Source organism: Metarhizium robertsii (assembly GCF_000187425.2).
Source record: "Metarhizium robertsii ARSEF 23 chromosome Unknown MAA_Scf_4, whole genome shotgun sequence".
Taxonomy (NCBI): Eukaryota; Fungi; Ascomycota; class Sordariomycetes; order Hypocreales; family Clavicipitaceae; genus Metarhizium; species Metarhizium robertsii.
The window spans coordinates 534,275-554,659 of record NW_011942182.1 but is presented as its reverse complement, the minus strand read 5'-3'; the positions used below and the strand labels follow the sequence as shown (position 1 = coordinate 554,659).

General features: G+C 50.4%; 6 protein-coding genes across 6 annotated transcripts; 3 read left to right on the top strand and 3 right to left on the bottom strand.

Annotated features, from left to right (window-relative positions):
• Nucleotides 1-478: 478 nt before the first annotated feature.
• MAA_09523 (Peptidase S8/S53, subtilisin/kexin/sedolisin) lies at nucleotides 479-2,965 on the bottom strand (the record flags this gene model as incomplete). Its single annotated transcript, XM_007827521.2, has 2 exons — nucleotides 479-2,293; nucleotides 2,357-2,965. 2 exons carry the CDS (start codon nucleotides 2,963-2,965, stop codon nucleotides 479-481), a joined length of 2,424 nt encoding a protein of 807 aa, XP_007825712.2.
• A 3,984-nt stretch (nucleotides 2,966-6,949) lies between these two features.
• On the top strand, nucleotides 6,950-7,396 carry MAA_09522 (uncharacterized protein; the record flags this gene model as incomplete). Its single annotated transcript, XM_007827520.1, has 1 exon — nucleotides 6,950-7,396. One exon carries the CDS (start codon nucleotides 6,950-6,952, stop codon nucleotides 7,394-7,396), a length of 447 nt encoding a protein of 148 aa, XP_007825711.1.
• Nucleotides 7,397-9,893: 2,497 nt separating this feature from the next.
• MAA_09521 (tetratricopeptide) lies at nucleotides 9,894-12,795 on the bottom strand (the record flags this gene model as incomplete). Its single annotated transcript, XM_007827519.2, has 6 exons — nucleotides 9,894-10,394; nucleotides 10,440-11,016; nucleotides 11,083-11,875; nucleotides 11,923-12,224; nucleotides 12,274-12,652; nucleotides 12,705-12,795. 6 exons carry the CDS (start codon nucleotides 12,793-12,795, stop codon nucleotides 9,894-9,896), a joined length of 2,643 nt encoding a protein of 880 aa, XP_007825710.2.
• Nucleotides 12,796-14,856: 2,061 nt separating this feature from the next.
• On the top strand, nucleotides 14,857-15,342 carry MAA_09520 (uncharacterized protein; the record flags this gene model as incomplete). The annotated part of the gene is made up of 1 exon (XM_007827518.1): nucleotides 14,857-15,342. One exon carries the CDS (start codon nucleotides 14,857-14,859, stop codon nucleotides 15,340-15,342), a length of 486 nt encoding a protein of 161 aa, XP_007825709.1.
• Nucleotides 15,343-17,814: 2,472 nt separating this feature from the next.
• On the top strand, nucleotides 17,815-18,333 carry MAA_09519 (uncharacterized protein; the record flags this gene model as incomplete). The annotated part of the gene is made up of 1 exon (XM_007827517.1): nucleotides 17,815-18,333. The coding sequence occupies one exon, from the start codon at nucleotides 17,815-17,817 to the stop codon at nucleotides 18,331-18,333; it is 519 nt and encodes a 172-aa protein (XP_007825708.1).
• A 605-nt stretch (nucleotides 18,334-18,938) lies between these two features.
• MAA_09518 (uncharacterized protein) lies at nucleotides 18,939-19,943 on the bottom strand (the record flags this gene model as incomplete). The annotated part of the gene is made up of 3 exons (XM_007827516.1): nucleotides 18,939-19,503; nucleotides 19,631-19,728; nucleotides 19,800-19,943. 3 exons carry the CDS (start codon nucleotides 19,941-19,943, stop codon nucleotides 18,939-18,941), a joined length of 807 nt encoding a protein of 268 aa, XP_007825707.1.
• Nucleotides 19,944-20,385: the final 442 nt, after the last annotated feature.

The window sequence follows — 20,385 nt, the reverse complement described above, 5'->3', positions numbered from 1 at the left end:
AAGTACGTGGCGTTAAGCTCCGCCAGCCTCGCAAAAGTAGTTCTGAGAATTGACTGCACCCCCCGGAAAGGCACGCCAGGTACCTGGTTAGGTATGGTGTCGAGTCTACGCCCGAAACTGTGTCATTTTATTAGTGCTCTCAGCCTATAAAGACACTGTGCCGCTTCATCGTACCATGGAGCACGCAATACGGGTGGTAAACAGATATAAGAATAGGGACGGTCGGCCCTTTTTTATTGACACAGTGAATGCTATTCAATAGATTTAAGTTTGAAGAAACCGACAAGCAATTGCCCACCTATGTATACCCCACCCATGACCAAGCAAATCATACAAAGCTAACTGGCAGTAGCTGACTTGCATGCATTCTTGGAATTTGGTTGCACTTGACAACTTTGCTAGTCATGCGCATATTGTCACGTCAATGGGCCAGCCAAACCGGCGCTAGTCGCCGTTTCAGACCAGGTCATGTGATGTTTTAGGCCGCTGTCGCAGGGTTATACGTGATGGCAAATTGCACCGACTCGACAGTCTGCCAGTGCGACTGATTGTTGGCATCGCCAAAGATGGCCAAGGCCCTGGCCACAAGTTTATAACTACCTGGAGGGGCGTATTCTCCTCGAGCAAGAGACCCATCCCAGACGGCTTCCAGCCGACCACGCCGTACAAAGTCTTTTGGATATCCAAGGACCTGGCCAAGGGACTTGACACCGCCTATGTCAGTAACCATCGACTCCGGCACACAGAGTCGATCGGCCGGGGCAGAAGCGGACGATACGGTTGTGTTGCCCGGATGAGGCGGCGGATCTTGCCGCGTGCAAATTTCGAGCGGCACAACGTGTATTTGCACTTGAGGTGATCCAAAAACCAGGTAGAAGACGGCGACAGGCCTCCCTGTCCACAAATCGTTGGCGTACTTACCAAGAAGCTGTGCGCTGACCTTGGCGAATTGCTGGCTAGAGTTGGCTGGGGGCGGTGTCAGGAGGAAAGCCTGCCTCTCTGACATATCATATGCCGTTTGAGACGAGTCCACTTGCATGTCCAACCGCTTCTTGTTGGCATCGAAAATGGTGGCAGATTGCAGCGAACCTCCTAGGCCCTGGTAGGGAATTGTGAGCCGGGAGCCATCGGAGCCGTTGATCGCGATCCATCCAGACCATACAGGCAGGCGACTCGTATCGAGATTTTGGGGCTCTGAGGCTGAGACTTGGATAGTGGCCGACTGGCCTGGGCGAAGCCTTAGCGAGTTCTCGCTCAGCGTGACGGCGGCACCAGCGCTGATGGATTCCTGTGACTCCCCGGCCCAGATTGCGTCCTTGGTAAGCGTATATACAGAAAGAGCAGGGAGGTTGGACAGTTCGTATGTAACCTCGGACTCGGCCTTGTTCGTGATGGCCAGATCAATGGATGACGGGCGGTGGTCCGTGTCGTTGAATATGAGGGCGCTGGGATGGACGAGTGTCGTTGCACGGCAAGCCTCCCATGCCTGGACTAGACCGCCACCCTGTCTGGCGACGGAATAGTACTCGGAACCCTCGTTCTCGTAGGGGTTGATTTGAGGCGCGGCGTATGTCGTTAGGAGACTGGCGATGAGGATCGGGTCAAAAGTGCGGCGAGCTTCAGCAATGAGGGCCACGATGCCGCCGATGAAGGGCGCGGCAAACGAGGTGCCAGAGTCGACCGTGTAGCCTCTTCCAAGGTTGACAAGTCGCACTCGGCGTCCCGGTGCGCCGACATTGGGCTTAATATCGAGATCCCACGTCGGTCCAGAGGCGGAATTACTGCCGAGAATAGCCCCTGTGGTGCTGTCATCAGCCTGGCCGAACGAAGTAACGGCTATAACGCCCCGACCCGTGGAAGGGATCGAGGTACTGAAGAGGCCCAGGTCTTGGAGGTTGCCCACGCCAATTATGCAGGGGACCCCGTTGCTGACAATACGCGAGGCGATGATGGCGGAGGGACTGGAAGCCCAGTTAATGGTCTGAATGACAGCCGAGCTAACAATAATCTGTACTCCGTCGTCAAACGCCCGGATCAGACCGGCCATGAAATCATCCTCCTGTCCTTTGTTATTGCAGTCGAGTACTCGGTAGGCGCCCAGCGTTGCATTTGGTGCCACGCCAACGAAGCCGCCAGCCTCGTCGTATCCAGCAAGAACACCGGCCACCGCGGTGCCGTGGCCCGTACAGTCCATCGGATCGCCCCCGTCCTTGTCTTGTGCCAGGTTGTCCCCAAAAGCAACCTTGCAGCCTTTGCCGAAGCAGCCACCAAGGGCCGGGTGTTTGTAGTCGACCTACCGTCTCAGTAGTTAGCAACGGACGTCAGCCATGTATATGGTGCGGGAGGGAATACCGACACCTGAGTCAACAAGTCCAATCGTGATATTGCTTCCTATAAAGCCCTGTTTATGCAACAAGTCTACCTGTGTCATGATGTGCGGCCACTGGAACTCGGGGATGTTGCTGCCACACATCGACTCGACGGTCGTCTTGTTACATGTAGGCTGCCTCGCCGCGGTCAATGGCGGCTTTGTAGGAAGGGGGCCCCAAGTCTCCTCCTGCAGGTCCTGCCCGCGTCGAGCGAAGCTCCATGTGTCTATGAAAGAGTCTTGAACCCGCCATATCTTCTTTACGCCCTCAATCTGTTCCATGTCTCTTCCGACTAGCTTGACCGACAAGCCTCTGAATATTTTCGACTCGAATTTTCGGCGCACTTGGTTGCCATTCTTCTCCACGGCCTGGATGACCGGCTCAAGAGCTTGACCGTCCTCGCATTCAAGGATTAAGAAATGGCGAAATCCTTTTTTTACAGAGGTTCCGTTTTGAGCATGAACATGCACGAATGGCGCCGCTGCTAGGCATAACACAGCCACGAGCGATGAGCGAAGCATAGCGAATTTGGCCCAAGACTGCAGATGGCTAGATAGAGAGCTAAAAGCGAGACCAATATTGGCCAATTCATTCATTTCTGACTTGCCACAACGGGCTTGCAACTGGTCTATATATATTTACGCACCTCAATCGCCCAGGTACAGGCTCTTTCAAGGCCTGCTGCTTCCTATCCCCCCACACAGGCGCTGAGGTATCTTTAAAATTAAGGATTGAACACCAAATTTTGGTTTATGCCTCGTAATCGAGCCGAATACGTTGCAATTTCAGTGTTATCTACTGTATGCATGGCTAAATTATCAAACTGACTCAGTAATTAAGTCAGGACCCCCTTCTTGTTCATTTTATGCATATACAATCTGGGAAGCCCTTGATTTATTTTGGAAATAATGTGGTGGGACCAATAAGCACTTTGCATATTTAGTCATTACTCGCCTACTTAATGCTCCTGCGGGAGCCCCTACTGAAGCCATGTAAGCGCACTACGTGTTGAATTTATGCGCTTCACAGACGCGTCACTCAGCCGGGTTATCTTGACCCTATTTTCCAACGGTCAATAAGCGTCAATCGTCCTGAACGTTAAAATCCTCCGGAGACGTGCATGTTGGAATGCCATGCGGAGATGAGGAGAAAGACATTTTGGCTGTGCGTTTTGCATGATAAAATACGTGCATCTACACGGCAACCTTGCTCTAGTTATTGGATTTTCCTTCCACGTAGTGGAAATGCCGCCAGAACTTCTGAGCACATTGCAGCGTTTAATTCCCCATAGCTTGGCCGTCGCAGGGACTTGGCGAATTCTACTACTTAGCTGTGGCGTTTATGCGAGTTAGTGGGAATAATAATGCTGGCATGAATTGAATAGGTAATACTCACACTCAATGTATCCCACAAGGACCAGAAAGCCAGGTTCTATTGCGACTTGTATGTCCAACCCCGCATCTTACCTTGTAAAGGGCCGGTATGCATAAACCTCAGTGGGCGAATCAAGATGAAACAAACGGCATAGCCGGAGTTGCTTTATCAGAGTCCGCTATTGTGTGAGTAATGACTCGCAGAGCATTGACGGAGAAACTACATTACAGTAGTTTTTGTAGTATAATTTATAGTCTAGTATTTTACACTTAGTTGCCAACGGGTAGTAGTAACAAAGGCAAGTGAGGAAGGCTGCCTCGGTCTGTGAGTTTTGCCGAATTTGTGCCAGGAGTCCCCGCAGTTTACTATTTCTCGCAGCTCGCATCTATATACTAATAACTATAGTCCTTCTTTTATAGGGCATACGTGATAGTATATATTGTATCTCTGCTCTACTTGGAAAGGTGTATTCTATTCTACAAAGTCAAAATGTTACGTCCCGGAATTAAGCAACTAGGCCGTGTGTGGAAGATGTTGACTTGTCGTAGACTCGAAGCTAGTAGGCTGGACCTAACCAGTCAACCCTGCTGGTTTGCGGGGCCCCATCTGGTGCATCTTCCTCTAGCGTTAATGCCTGGCGGCATTTCAAATGTCTGGTGGACAAGTTGATCTCTTGGCAACCCCAACGGAACGGTTCCGCCTGACTCGACTGCCGGCTACCCAATCACAAGTAGCGCTTCCCTGGCTGCCAAGGTCCTTTGGGAACATTGAAGACTGCACATGTGGTGGCCGCCAGCAGCTGGCGTCAGTAGCTGCCTGGCGCCATTCGAACCACCACCAACACATCTTCTACTTGCTAGGATTCAACGTCCGATCCGATGAATAGCACCAAGGCAACTGACTGTGTTGTTGCACTCTTGCAAGAGGCAAACTTGATGGTGTACTGGGAGGCATGGAGCTTGGCACGCAATGATTGCACGAGAATTGGCACCGGGGGGAAATGGTGGCCTCAATTACCAGCGTGCCCGTTGCCCCAACATTCCAGAAGTCCACCAGACATGATGAAATGTTCCTGTCTATAAAGCAGATCTCACCCCTCGCGCTGTCCTTGGTCAACAGTATCCATCTCACCTTCCATAATCTCTACTATTCTTGCATTACTATAGAAAACACCACCAATCACTTGATTCCTGGACAGCAATGCACTCCAGAGACGTGGAACTGCAGCGTGTTCCATGCGTGCTGGAGCCCGCCTCCAGCTTCGCATGGACGGTGCCGCGCCTCGTCAGCGTGTTGTGTTGACATGGTCTACGGACTTGTCGCAAGGGGCAATTTATAACTAGTACATATTACGTACTAGTAATTTTGATTATAAATTAATAAATAGCGCGTATAATACTATATAAAGTTGAGTACTCCTTTTAAAAAAAAAGGATAGCACATGTGAGAAGAGCTGCCCTCCACAGAGCATGCATGACTCGAATGACAGCCCTTTCTGGTAGCTCGGGAGTCCATCACGAGTGATGGAAAGACTGGTCTGCTGCGGCCCATCTTATGCTGCATCAATTGATAGCTCTGATTCAGTGTGCATTTCCAATCGGGTTTGCAACAGAATCCGAGATTGATTCGCGCAGAGATGACCTGGAACCAGACACCCCAGTGATCCGCCGGCGAAGCCAGGTCCGCCAGACAGCCTCAGAAGCAGCATGTGACATGAATGTAGCAATTCAGGCGCGCAACATGCTTACACGATGTTTTGTAGGGGCCGCATCCAACCGGGTCTGTGGCCATAACCTTTGTGAGGCATTTTTTATTAATAGCATAACCTGACTGCAGGGATTCTATCGTCTGGTCAAGCTGCAACTGTGCCCTTTTGAGAAGGGGCGCCCCCCCTTTATTAGTGTAATCTCACGAGGCCAGTCCCGGAACGTTCAGTATTGCTGCCCGTGCCTCGCCACCTGTGCCACAGTGGCAGTGCCACACCCAGAGAGCCGGGGCGGCCGGGAGATGGCCATTGATGGTCGCTCCAGATGTCCATGTACAGCCAAGTTGAGGCTCGTGTAGAGACTAATGTGGTATAGCAGCACCGAGGGCGTGCGGGACTTAAGCCTTGTGGGGTCGGGGCCAACCTGCGGCGTCATACTTGGCGAGGAGGCACGGGCTCTTCTAGGACTGTAGGACAACAGACCTTCGCATTGAATAAGATCGACAGCACCAGAGGTCAACCGACTAAATTGTCACAGGCTGTTGGAAAACCACGATGGTTGATGACGCAGCACAGAGCACCAGAATACAGCTCGGGGCCTTGTGGTGCTTGATGGCACCCATCACCTCGACCCTCTTCGTCCAAGCCAGCCCGCTTGAATCCCACGAGTCCACGACCTACTCCAAGATGCATAAGTCTCTGGACGTCGATAAGCGAATGAGTCTGTCTGCGACAGCGTGCAAGTCGAGGCGAGTAGCTACTCTACGCTACACATAGACGTCAAGACTCGGACGCGATGTGAGAGGTGTACGTCATCGGTCACTAGTAGCAGCCTTGGGACCAAATTTTTTTTCAACTCCATGCCTTTCTTTTCTCCTTTTTTCCCATTTCGCCCCTTTGACCACGTGAGCACGGTTCCTGTGGCAGCCAGCCACAGGGCTTCTATCGGGTGGTGCGATTCGTCCTTCTACGTGTGCGGTGGCTTACAGATTGAAGTTGCATCATGACTGAAACGGCCAGTGGGTAGCTGGGAGAAGTTCTGTGTCATGAAGACTGCCCGTCCAGCTTGTTTGTACAAGAAAAGTTGTTTGCCGGTTTGCGGACGAGCGTCTGGGCTAGGTATGAGGCGTCGTGAGCTCGGCTTGGTACTTGTAGGCGGTTCCTCATGGCCTTGAGGACACAACCGTCCACGGGCTCATTCCGAAGGCGTCGTGCCGGCTTGCGGCAAGTAAACCCCCATGATCAAGTGCCATGCCGGCAACTACATGCTGGCTGATCCTAGTGTATCAGCCTCAAAGTTTCTTGGTACTTTTCGTAGAGCGAATTGCTCGAGCCAAATGTATAAATTGGGATTGGGTTCCGGATAACAAGCCGCAGCGGCAGTTACAACTTCCACGCAGCTCTTGTTCCAGTAACACCACTCCGGCACTCTCCTTCTCACAACACGGTACACGAACCAAGAAACTCTCCATACTTGACGTTCCGTTGTCATCTTGCTCAAATGACGAATCACCACGTGCGAAATGCATCGTCTGCTTCCTCCTCCTTTGCGAATAGCAGGGGCTCGGCCGAGGAGCCAGACGATACTCTCAAGCAACTACCCCTCCGTCCTGCCAGTGCTCATATCCGAGGGGGCCTTGGCAATTATGGACGGGGGAATAATTCGGGTGGTGGAAATGAACAAGTAGTCGACAACGAAAACATGGACAACGATGACAGCATGGGCAACGACGACGGCGATGTCAGCAACAGCAGTGGCTTTGTGGCCCTTAGGCTGGAATCGGATGCCGATGCACAAGCGCGGGTCCGGCTCCCGAATCGCAACTGGCGCATGACAAGAAAACAGATCGTCGGCACCAATGTTGGCGTACTCTTGGCCGTCGTGGCGCTTATTGGCGTCGGCGTGTACAAGGGCAATACCGGAACCACTGCTGGTATTGTGAACTAGAATCTGGGGCAATCCAACCAGACCGAACCTGTCAATTGTAAGCTGCCTAGAGTGAGGTTGATTGACTCGACAAAGAAGCTTGTGGGGGTTGTAGGCAGGGACCTCTGTGCTAACAATTACCAGACCCTTTCTGTCCATATAGGAGACATACTGTTAAAAGACATGGAAGTTGGAGGGAATAGTGACTCCGGCAGTCAAATAGAATCACCTCGAGCACTAGCATTCAAAAGACCCTTCTATAGACCCGTGACTTCTATTGCCCCAGTCAAGCTCTGTACTCTCAAGTGCTATGAATTGATACAACTATTGCGTCCTACTGGCTTTGCACCACCATGTAATGTCGAGTCTTGCTAACATTCAGGGTTCAAAGTACATCAATTGTAGTATCTCTTTAACTGTTCCAGACTTGCGGGGGGATCCGTGACCCCACAAATTGAGCCTGGCAGTATATGTACATGTAGCTGTCGCACCAAAAAACGGGCGTGGCCACGCCACGCATATTTGTGTGTTAGTACCAGTTGACCCCCTATATCTTCTTGCGACAATAGCTATAAATTTATAGGAGGACTTGAGCTAGGTAGCCCCCAGTGAGGTCACGGGCCCTACAATACCCCTACCGGCAACTGGTAACCTCGGGTGACTTTGGTGGCAGTTTAAGTTTTGGAGTATTATGATGTAGCGATTTGTAATAAGCCTTCTTGTGGGGAACTTGTATCATCACCTAATTTACTTGTGACTACATGTATCCTTTAAAATCTAGCTTCGTATTGGATACGCATCCCCACAGATACTTGATTGGAGCCTTCACACAACGTACTTTAGGGGATCGACTTGACCAGATGGAATGGCCGCAGCAACAACGCCCCAATCCTCCGGCTCAGTTGACCACCGAGCCCATGTCACAGATACAACTTGCTTCTTCTCACTTGGCGTTTAAGTTTGTCTGTTCTTACGTTTTTTTTTTCCCCCATGAAACAGCGGTGGCCGGCTTTTGTTTGCAAGTCATGTCGCCCCGCTTTACTCCATTTGGCTTGCTTTGTACTCCGTAGAGTGAGCACCTGTCGTCCGCGATATCGACGTCGAAAACAGCCCCCTCACCTGGGATTGAGCGGCATGTTCTGCTTCGCCACAAAATCATGGGCATGACTAGCTATCAATTGATAATGACTTTACAGCCCCCGCACTGCTGCTGCAAAGTCGACTTTTCCTTTGCACATGTTGCCTCATGACTGATGCTTCCTGGCACTCCCGTTGTTTATACGGGACATTTTTTTAAGCTAACACGGAAACGGTTTAGAAAAGCCCGCTTCCACCCACTAAGAGACCATGCCGACAGCCGTAGGGCCGCACCAAGTAAGCGAGTGGCATCGCCAACAAAGGCCAAATTGAGAGGGTGGCGACGACAACATGAACGTTTCCAGATGTCCTGAAGAATCACGGAGGGCGCCACAATGCCGCCACCCCCTCACCTCCCCTGTCCTTGCTTATCTCTTATCGAGGATATCCCACCGCATTGGCCAATTTACGCGCTCTAATTCTGACTTGACAATGGCGCTGCGCGACACCAGACGCATCTCGCCGGTAGTTGAACCCCTGGGTGTGTTAAATCGTCCAGAGTTTCGGATCGCCTAGCGGACGGTTTGAAGAGTGCTAACGATGCCGGCACGGTTTAAAAGTGGACCTTGAGCCAATTAAAAATGGAATTTTACTGGTGAAAACGACCGGGGTTTTTTTAATAAAGGGACGCACGGAAGGCAAATAAGTGACCCCACGGGGATCGAAGAGCATTCACGAGTCAAGAGATTCTGGCACCAGGCTTTTAATAGCACATCTCGCATTTGACCTGGCTTGCCGGTCACGATTACAAAATAGCTGTAGGCTAAGGGATGACCTGGCCGGCAGGCCCGGTTGAATTGAGATTTTGAAATGGGAGCAGCCAGCGACGAGACATCGTCGTTGTATAGCTTGAAGTAATGCGGGTCTGAGTGACCAAATCTTGGACGGTCGACAGTCGCTGTTGAAGCAGTAAGAAGCTTATGACTGACTTGATGGCCAAGCTTTCCGCCAAGGTTATCCGTGGCTTATGCTGGCTCGGTGGACAATGTAGTCCTCGAACCTGGCCAAGACGAGACTTGCCCCAATGGCGACTTTATGACCTAGTGCTCTGGTAGAATCGTTGGGATGGCGAGGAGCATCTTCCGTGTCATGTCTGGCTTAGTGTATATTGTACCGGACGCTGGCTACTGATAGGGCTATAGGGGAGGCAGGGCCACACACTCGTAGATTGTATCACAGGACGGCCTAAGAGAGAGGCCTGGGACCATTCAATGTTGTTTCTTGCCAGCTTCACGTAGCGGTAGGCCAACGTGGTACATGCCATGCCGTGGTAATGTATGCCGGTGTTCCTCGTCGCGCCGACTACTGACCATGACAGTTCGGGGTGACAGGATTTCCTCGTCAGCCACAACATAAATGTCCCTGGAACCAAGACGCCCACTCATGAACCCTCAGGCTTGGCTCCTAAAAGAGCATCCGTTGTCCACTTCTTGCCCTTGGTCACCCCGCGGGAGACATCTACGCCGCGCGTCGACGCCTCCCATTCGTCTGTCCGCCAAAGAAAAGCCCTCCATTTCCCAGCCATCATTTGCTCCATCTTATCCGCCCGCATCCAAAATTCAGCCGTCCTCGACGCCGTAGTAAACCGAAACGTAGTCACGCAGACGACCCCTTTCTCTCGGATATTCCTCGCCGACTTGGAGTCATCTCCCCCGCTGCCGTCCAACAGGTCGTACAAAGAATCCAAACGCTGTGCAGCATCCCCCACCTCGGTGTTCCAAAAGACAAGAATAGACTGAGGCCTATGGTCACTAATAGCAGGAAACGGAGGAAAAGCAATGCTATACAGATGTATCGTTTCGAGCGAAACCAGACTTGCGCTAAGCGAAGAGTCGATCCCAAACGGCAGCAGGCGACGCCATATGCTGACCAGAGTGGTGAACTTGGCAATCTAGGGCTGTACGCAAATGTCCTTGGGGGCACGTACTGCGTCGACTTGCGCAGGGGTGTAGACGCGCCTCTCCGGCGGCCGGGCCGAGGTGGTAATGACGCCGGTGCAGATACATGACAGGATCCGGACCAGCCAGTGCGCCGGGTATCCGACCTCGAACATGCCGACGACGAGGTGGATAAGCGCGGTGAGGTTGAGCGGCGCGTACACGGGTGAGTCGCTAAAGACTGGCCGTGGGTGCGGTAGGCAAATCTTTAGTAAATGGCCATACACCCACTTCTCGAACCCAGCCTTGGAGAGGAGTTTCTGAAAAGGCATGACGCTCCTGGGTACGCTGTCCCATACGGTATACTGCTCGAATACAAACGAATGGAGCGGGCTGATCGTGGGTGGCGAGGCCTCCTCCGTGAACTCGCCTGGGCGCTGGGTGAGCAGGAAGTGCTGCCGGATGCGCTCCATGTTGTACATGAGTAGATACTCGGACCGGAAGGCCTCGTGGTTCTCAAACTCTGGAGGGTTGAGAAGATTGGTAAACCGCAGGCTGGACGGCTGGTCTTCCTTGAGGAGGGGCCGGCCTGTTAAGAAGGAGGTTAGATGGCCGCCGATGTAGTCCCTGTTCATCCATGTCAGACTTTGCACAAAATGCGTTGGAGTAGCAGCAGAGGGGGTCAAATCTTACGGTATATTGCTCATGTGTATGTAGTCAAAGGTGCGAGGAAACAGGGTCGGATCGGGGATGCGACTATTCTCCGGGGGGGACATCCGGTGGTCCAGCAAATTATAGCGCATGCGGTCCATGATGTCGGCCATTTCCCCTGCAATCACTTCCACGACCAAGCGCTTCCCAGGGTCAAGCATCAGTATGGAGAAGTTGAAGACGCGGAATACTTCTGCAAGTTTCTGGATGCAGCTGATGTCGGCCTTGTCCGTGGAGCCCGGACCACGCATCGACTCGATTACTTCCAAAGGATGAAAATCGAACGGGCCGGGTACATCATTCCCCTGTTCTCGTCTTCTATTCGCAAAGTCATAGTCGACAAGCGTATTGTTGAATCTCCAGTGTGCATCAATGTATTGGTATAATTTCTTGCCCTTGCCTGACGATCGGTACTTTGCCAGCAACTCGACAAGGGAGGGCTCGCAGCGCTTCACATCCGCCATAGGCGGCAGCAAGGTATGAAATCTCCTAAAGTCCTCTCTTTCTTCCCTGGGCCCGAATTCCGGCACTTCGCCTATAAGAGAAGCCGCGCGCATATCGGCTTTCCGGAGATTTTGCTCGATGAGTCTACGCACGTCGGCGATCTTGGAGAAGCCGTCCCACGGTTGCTGCCACTGACGAAGGACTCGAAGGAGAGGCTCGCGATCGTGGTCTCGGATGTAGACAAACTGGAGAGGGGCAGCGATACCCTCGAGCCTCTTGATGAGCTCTCTGATGTTGCTTGGAGCTTGGCCTCGGCGAACGGTGGGATAATCTGACAGCCGAAGAGGTAGGCCATGGCAAGGTACTCATCCTTGGCACCGGAGACGTCGTCCGGAACCGCCGGGTCAACTCGCTCCATCATGTTGAAGAAGATGAGCAACCTGGCCAGTGCTGCCACCTTCAGATCGAGCACAGTGAAATGAAGCTTGCTCAAGGAGGAGAGGCGAGATTCTCCGTCCATGCAAGCGATGGTGATGAGAGCGGAAAAGAGGTTACGTCCGTCTCCGAAGCCGGCGAAGAGGATTGAGATGTCTGGTCTTGTATCGCCCGTCATTCCAAGTGGCTCAGTCAACATCTCTAACTGGTCATGGCCTACACAGAAATACTCGGCTATGTCTTGTCTTGACCCCAGTCAGTAGGCGAATGACGTTGGGAAGGGGGACAGCGTACGGGCATGGCTTATACCGTGGTATCCGGTCAAGCAATTGTCTCCTGAGAACGGATTCGTCTGGGGCCTCGGCCAATAAAGCTTTCATCGACCCGACAGCTTGGTCTAGTTCGGCTCGGAGATGAGCGTCGCCAATGCTGGACACGGCATCCTCGGCAGAGTCGACATCATGGAGGTATAAAAAGCACTTGACCAGCCTGCTATACAACTTGTCATTCTTGGCGCTGTTATCGGTTTCAGGGACGGTTAGTGATATCGCATCTCTGATGTGAGCAATGGCACCCTTGTAGTCACCCATCTCATATCTCACAGCCGACAGGTTGGAGACGGGTGACGGATCATGAGGAGCCAGGGATGCAGCCGTCTTGTATGCCTTTTCAGCTGGACAAGATGTTAGCCGACTGCGAGATGACGCGTATAGGGGTGAATTTACCCTGCAGGAGTTTGCCTGCTCGGTACAACTCGTTGCCCAAAGCTCTGGCTTTGGCGGCATCATCCGTGGCGGTTTGAGGTTGCGTCGACATTGCGCTCCGGGGATTAGCTCAGAGTGAGCTACGTATCGTCGACACTGGTAGGTAGGTGCGATTGACGGTTTCTAGTACCCTACTCCCGATGGTTCGATTCCATGGGTTCCATTCCATATGGACTAGGTAGGTAGAAAAAAGAGCGAAGCTGGGTGGCGCGTGGGTCTTGAGCGAAAACGCGGTGACGGGAGAACAGGGACAGGGATGCCGCGTTTGTTGGTGCCTGGCAGGAAAGGAGTTGAAGAGAGAACCTGAGATCTCTTATACACCAGACCGATGCTGTCAGAGTTGGAATTGGAAAAGAGTCGGTGCATACCTCGCTAACCTGACCTGACGAGAGTGTAGATGACTCGACTATTCCTCTTTCCCAATTAGGTCTTTTATGTATCCTGTAGTGAAGTGAACCCGAATTCTAACCCACTCCTAGCCTAGACTCCTAGGACCAATAAAACCCTAACCCTAACTATTGACCCTAGTAGGGTATCCACGTATCTACTGCGAGTCTACTATAAATTACCAGACAAGTTTATTTAATATTATTTTCCTTATCTTTTTAGTTGCGGAATAGCTTATAAAGAACTCTACTACTATATAAATTTATTAAAATAGGTTTTTTATAATAAGTATAAATTGTATACTTATAATTTAAATAAAAGTAAATTTTTACTTATATATAAGTAATTATAATTAATTTTTGGTTGTTTCGCTTTATAGTTAAATAAAATTACACGCATAATATAAGTATCGTGCAAGCGTAAAATCTAAAACAGTATTGGGCTGTACCAGGCCAAGGACAGTAGGAGACTAGAAAAGTATAAGCAATTATAATAATAAATATACTTATAAAAATATATTAAGGCTGGTCAACTGTGCCCCTAACAACAAGATGGCCAGAGGCAGAGAGTACACAGCCAAAATTAAATCCAGCCAAGTACATCGTTTTGCTTTATAATTCCGTCAAACTCGGGATCATAGTTCTGCGTGCAAACACGCGCCATGGTCTCCTTGGAAACGTCATACTAATATGTCAACGACCGAGGATAGATACTGTCAGTGCTAGAGGCCCAGGCAATCTATACGCAGCTTTAACCTTGGCTATTACAGAATCCAACGGGCCATGCCACCTCTTGGGGCCACGAGGTCGCCATCGTCTGAAAACGCACTCGGTAATACGTTTAACTGCAGGCTATTTTATGACTTGTTGGGAGGCGTGTAAGTAATGTTCGGAGCTGTTGTGAAAACGACTTTTTTTTTGGACCCGGATATCACTGGCCAACCAGCCTAAAGTACCTTGCGGAACTTACTTCGTAGTTCTTCTAGGCACATGATACCATGTCAGGTGTATAGAGTTCAGGCTGCCCCTTCCATGAATAGCTTACCTTGATGGCATCTCTGCCTTGGAAGGATCCTCGTACTTTTTTCATGTCTTTATGCGCGTTCCGCTGTGCCGTTTAACAAATCGGACTGGTTCGCCGCCGGGGCTCCGGTCCCGTTAGAGCCGGGTCCAGAGCATCAGGGTTCTAAATCAATACGCGTAAAGATTTTATTCACATATATGTCACGGGCAGTGCCCACGGGCAATGCCCAAGGGCCAAGGCGGAGGAGCCGGCTCTGCCGGGACCGGAGTATCGGCGGCGAACCAGTCCGATGTGTGCAACTTGAATTCATTTTACCCAAGTTACCAAGCAGCAACTTAGATGCGAAAGTTGAAGTGGAACTTAAACTTTTATCTCCGACAGCCTAAAATTGATAAAACAAAGGGGAATTATTTGTTAAACTTCAGGCTAGCCCGTGCATATAGTGTACGGGCGGCTCGGCAAAACTGCCAATTCTATTCCTTGCACTAATACGGTTTTTAGTAATTACATGAAACTACTCCTGTCAGAATTTACTCGCCGGATGCCAAACTTCTTCGATGTAGCTTTTGCTAGATTACCAACTATAAAAGGAGTCTTGGCTGGAATTGCCTGTACACCTAATGAGTAGCAGACAATTGGAATATGCAGCTAGCTGTACGATAGTGAGTCCTAATCAATGCGCCGATTATATTACGGACTCTACATGTCCTCCCGTTACGACAAGGTCGAAGTTCTCGACTACACCAAGTCGACCGTCTTGTACAGCGTACAGATTCAAAAATGCAAACCGCAAATATCTATCTTCCGCCCATCAGACGAGATGCTATGCGAAGAGCTAGTCGCGCTCGTCACGTTCCACAAATTATCATCAGACATTGGTATTCAAATGCGCGATGGCCGGCAGCTCAACATGAAGCGCAAACATATTCTGTCAAAAATCTCTAGGGTCGAAAATGCGACATTCGAATGGAGCTGGAAGGGGAACGACTTAATATCTGGCAACTTGCGACTAATAGATGACGAGAGCAATACTGTCGCGAAATTGATAGAGGCGTCATCGTGGTCGAGGAGAGGATTGGGGTATATTGCTATTTCCGGACATTTCAGTTCGTCAATCATTGACGAAATAGTCGTGACTGGACTTGCCAAGCTGGGCTATCGGCTACTTGGTGACAAGATGCTGATTTGAGGCGAGTTACAGGGGCTATGATTTTATGGTTTTGGCCTGGCGTACTATCAGATTCTCAGCTGTTGCAAAATATAAAGGCTGGCCAACCTCCTGAATGAATTCAGGTAGTTGGTGAGTGAAGATGGAAGATGTCAGTTCTAAGCCAGACAGTTACACAGAGTAGATAAGAATATTATTATCTGCAAAAACAGCTTCCTCTTTCTCTATACTCTTTAAAAACTAAACTTATAATATCAGCACTTTTACTATTTAAATTCAAGTCAAGGGAGTATAACTTATTAATATTACTAGTAAGAGGTATAAGCACAATTAAGCCATCTTTCCCGGTCTAGGTAATCGTCAAAGCCTTCATTTTACCCTCGATAGCATCCAAAGCAGGCTTAAACTCCGCTCCAGCTGGGTTTAGCATCTAATCGGCACAAGACCATTTCAAAAATAGCCTCCAAACCACGCGAGACACCCGCCACGGACTATTTGATTACTGGTAAGGGATGACTTCCCAGTGTCGTGAGTGGTGCGAGTAGCCAGCACATTATACGAAACCTGTCTGTTGTTCACAACATTCTCAGTTAGACTTTTGTGTTGATACGAGTGGGACATTTTTGGTTCCAACGTACAGGTTCACCATTGTATATGACTTTGATGGACTTGTCAATGAAAAGAACGTCTTTGCCAGTAGAGATTTGCTGGGGGACGGGCCAGATGGCGTTGACAGGGTTGACAGCCGCAAAGGCGGCCACAGCAATGTACGTCTTGTTCAGCATGCTTCAAACCGATCCCGGCGGTCAAGCGATTGGGAAGATAGGTACAAGTAGACAGAATACAGGTCAGAATAAAATACAAGGTTGCACCGAGAACTGAGAACAAGTCGGAAGGATTTAACCACGAGCTGTACGCATCACAGCATTGAGCAAGGAGGTCATCGCCTACCCTTCCTTTGTGATCAAGCTTGCATCATCAGTCATGCAGTATTACAATGCTGCTTGTGCGCTTACTCACCAACTTCAAATGTAACATTAAGGGGTCCCCCGGTCCGGGTGGCGTCGCCGGTACTTGGCTCAGCAAGTAATCCATTGATGCTTTAACTGGGACCTCCGCACCCCAAGGTGGAGAGGTCAAGTAGACAAAGGCAGCTGCGCCTGGCGTCTCTTGCATATGTGATGTAACAATCAGGGATTGAAAAAGTGGCAACGACGCGTATCGTGCTAGTCGGTCGAAGGCACGATTTAATGCATAAATGATTCTACAATAGCCACTATTCCTAGACTAGTAGGGATTTCCCGTATAATGTCAGGCGTCTGCAGAGATCCACTGGCGCGGCGAAATATGCCACATGCCAGCACAACAGTCAATATAATTCACCGTATTATGTAATTAGCTTAGAACGTCTAATGCTCCCGCGCGGAGTCTACTAGCCAGCACTGACGATAAACAATACTACTTCTACTATAATTCACCCTGAGAATGGGAAGCAAGTGTACGGCGATGCGCCGGATCTGGAGACGTGCCGGATTCACACTGCTTCATTCAGTCCATAGCTGCCATTGACGAGGCGCTCGAATTTCTGAAACCATCAAGGTCAATGAAGTGTGCCAAAACGGCGCTGCGTTTTAATTGCGGCGAGACAGCGGCGACGCCGACGCAGCCTTAGCTCTTCACCACCGCTCTCGTGCAAGGGCTAACGTAGGATTTTCTTCAGCTTCAAGAGGAACCTTGTACCGTGTTCATTTGGATTCTCGGAGTAGTAAAGGCCCGACGCAGCAAGGTCCAGCCACCGACGGAAGGAATAAGGTTCCCCGACCCTCCGAGGGCACGTCGGAAGGCCGGCTCAATCCAAGAAATCTTACTGGATGCGATATCCGTTTAGAGTTCAACTAGGTGGCTGTCGGCAATGCGGCATGAGGCACTATACCATGCCAAATACCAAACGTTGGAAGCCACTTCAGCCAGTGCCATGACAGCTTTGTTGCGAAGGCTGAGCTTCGTTAGAGGGCTAATTAACCCCAATTGCTTGCGTCATTTGCCCGCCTTTGACGCGCCGGATGACGACAACCCATAATTGCTAGTACTGGTGAGAGTCATTCGGGGTCAGGCGCTTTTATTTTGAATCCACCTCTGTGGCTTTGCTGAAATTAAAGTTCAGGAGCTTGTCGTGGCGCAAGGCATCTAATGAGATCTGGTGCGTAGGTATTCCCGCCCGTCATCGGCTATAAATAACGTAACGGTAAATTCAATCTGACAACGTCGGAGAAACGCCAACATTGCCCAACATTCACCCAGATACCACAGTATTTCGCTGCTTCATCGCCGCACATCTAGCGTATTATATTTGATTCCAGCGTCACTCTACAGATAGCGTCTGATCCAGCAACAGGATCAGCAACACACAACGCATTTGCGACACCGTCGTGGGCCATCCAGAGCGTACAGGAAATAGCGTACAGGAAATCTTTCTGGATGCACCAATCCAAAATGTTCGGCAGGAGAAGACGTACGCCCTTGCTCACCGCTGCCGTCATCGCCGGAACTGCCACTGCCGCCTCAAGACACGGAGCGAGAAAGCAGTCCGAGATGGAGGCGCAAAGGCAGTTTCAGATGGAGCAAGAGGCCGAATTTAGAAGAAATCAACAAGACAGGGAGCGAATGCGCAACCAGCAAGCCATCGACGCGGCTGTCAACGAAGCCCTGGCCAAGCAGCAGACCAATCAGGGAATACAGCAGGCTCCAGCTCCTATTGTTATGCAGCCAGCGGTTGGTCCTCCTCCTCCGTTGTACGCGTCCCGCGATGAATACATGGCATCTGGACCCGGGCCGTATCTCGAACCTGGAGCCGCCCCTCCACGGCCACGAAGCACTGGGGCTGTTGACTCTGGCATATGCTTCTGTCATGGCTGTGGAAGCAAGTGCGGCATGCAGGATAGGTTTTGTAGTAGGTGTGGCCGATCACTAGCTGGCATTGCGCATGATGATTCTGAGAAGCAGCCAATGTAGACGACGAGTTGGTGTTGACGGACATGGAGCGTTTCGGGGGCAATTTATCTATTTTACGCTGGATTACCATGGTCAATGCAGAGCTGGGGCTTTATGTAATAGCTGAGCAACATGTCCTCGAGTGGCTGTCGCCGACGTACTTGTTGCAATAAGCTAAATTAATACATCTTGTAGTGAATATGCTGGTTCGATTACTCATGTCCTCCACACTAGGAAGCTACCAAATGATTGGGCATGGAAGTCAAATATATAGTTGATAAATTATATATTTGATATTTTCAAGTTTTGAAATTTCCCACCATCGGACATGACATTTATTGCCTGTACAAGATTAGCTAGGTTTCTTATGCCCCAGGATGCTGGATGTAATGGCTTAAGCGAGGGTGTTGACGACTGCCAAGTCTTGGGTACGAGTTATTCAAAGACTAAAAAACGAGGAAACATGACAATAAATAGAGACCCCAAACACCTAATCTCGTTTATTCATGGTCCCGGCAGGGTAAGCCGGGTGAAGGGCTATATAGACTACTATATGGCCACTTTGGCCGGGCAAAAAGGAAATGCGTAGATGAAGCTAATCATATGCCGTTGATAAGAGCCATCTCTCAACTCAACAGAGAAAGCAGAAAGTTTTGCCACTCGATAGTATCGCCTTGTGACATGGAATCGTTATCAAAAATCTCTCGAGCATCATACGGTTCTATGTTGCAAGGCTCCAACCCGGCGCCCCAGTCCTGGAATACTGATCCCGTAAGGAATAATTCGGGGGTAATACACGTGTCGTACGGGCCGTTTACTTGAAGATTGTGGGATGGGGTCCTAGAGTCCTCGTCGGAATTTTCGGCAAAGCTTGGCGTAGGTACAGTAGCTACGCAGGCTGCGGTATCCAGGAATGTCGTTTGACTTGTCGGTTCATATGGCGGGGAGTCTAAACTGGACGGTAATGAGCCATCTGCATCCGTCGCGGGGGGACTTTGTCCTTGGGAACGCTGGTGGTGAAGCAGTTGGCAAGCTAGGTCTACCATGTCGGACTCTGTCTCCGGAAAGCTTTCTCTCACGGAAATAGTATCATCGACATGGCGGGCGCATCCTAGTAAACGAGCAATAGTGTGTATAACTGGCTGCCCCTCTTGGTTCAGGTCTGGTTCTTGTCGGTCCCACGATTGGTTGCTACGCACCATATCGTATAGCTTATATATGGTTGCAATGAGTGTATAGTGATTGTTTTCGAGGATTTCAGCATATCTTGAACGCGTTAGGCAATAATGGACGCTTGAAACGAATGAAGAATGCTTACCCTGGGGGTGGTTGTTTGTATTCCTTCTTCTTTCCTGTACTAGTCGTACAGAACACACCGTCGTCCTTACAACGAGAGCATGGGCGGCCATTGTCGCACTAAGGGCTACTTTAGCTGTAGCCCTATTTCTTATTTCCTATTTGTCTATTGTTTCGGCTTGGTCGCTTACCTTGGACTTTTTGACACGGCACCTCTCGCAGGCCTCCCTAACACGGTCGTATCGTGGCCGTCTTATCAGGGACGACGTCCCTCCCTGTGATTCGTTTGACGTCTGCGATTTTGGTTGCTCTTCCCCTGGTATTAGGGTTCTCATTTTGGCTGTAGGAAGTGAAAACTTGTCCATGTAGAATCTAGTCTTTTCTTGTGCGATGTTGTTGGGGTGGGTGCAATCGGCGATCTCAATTCATATAGTAGCGTCCTTGGTCGTATTATTCTCCACGTGAACTCGATGGCTTCGCAGCTGGGTAAATCTGTCGATACTACCTGCACTGGAATTGCGTCATGGCCCATGTCGAAACGCAATCAAAACAAACACTTGAGCAGCATGGCAAGCACTCAGGCGCATAATACAGCTCACTATGCCCCACCAAGAGTTTGCAGCACATGCAACCAAACAAAGAGTCGTAGGAGCCTACTTGCTGGCCTTAGGTCCTGTCCTGGCCCTAGGCTTTTTGCAAGGCATTCTGGGGCTCTTTGCAGTGTACGGCAGCAGCCTACAGGATCGTGTGGTAGGCTTCAAGGTTGGGGCAAAGTGG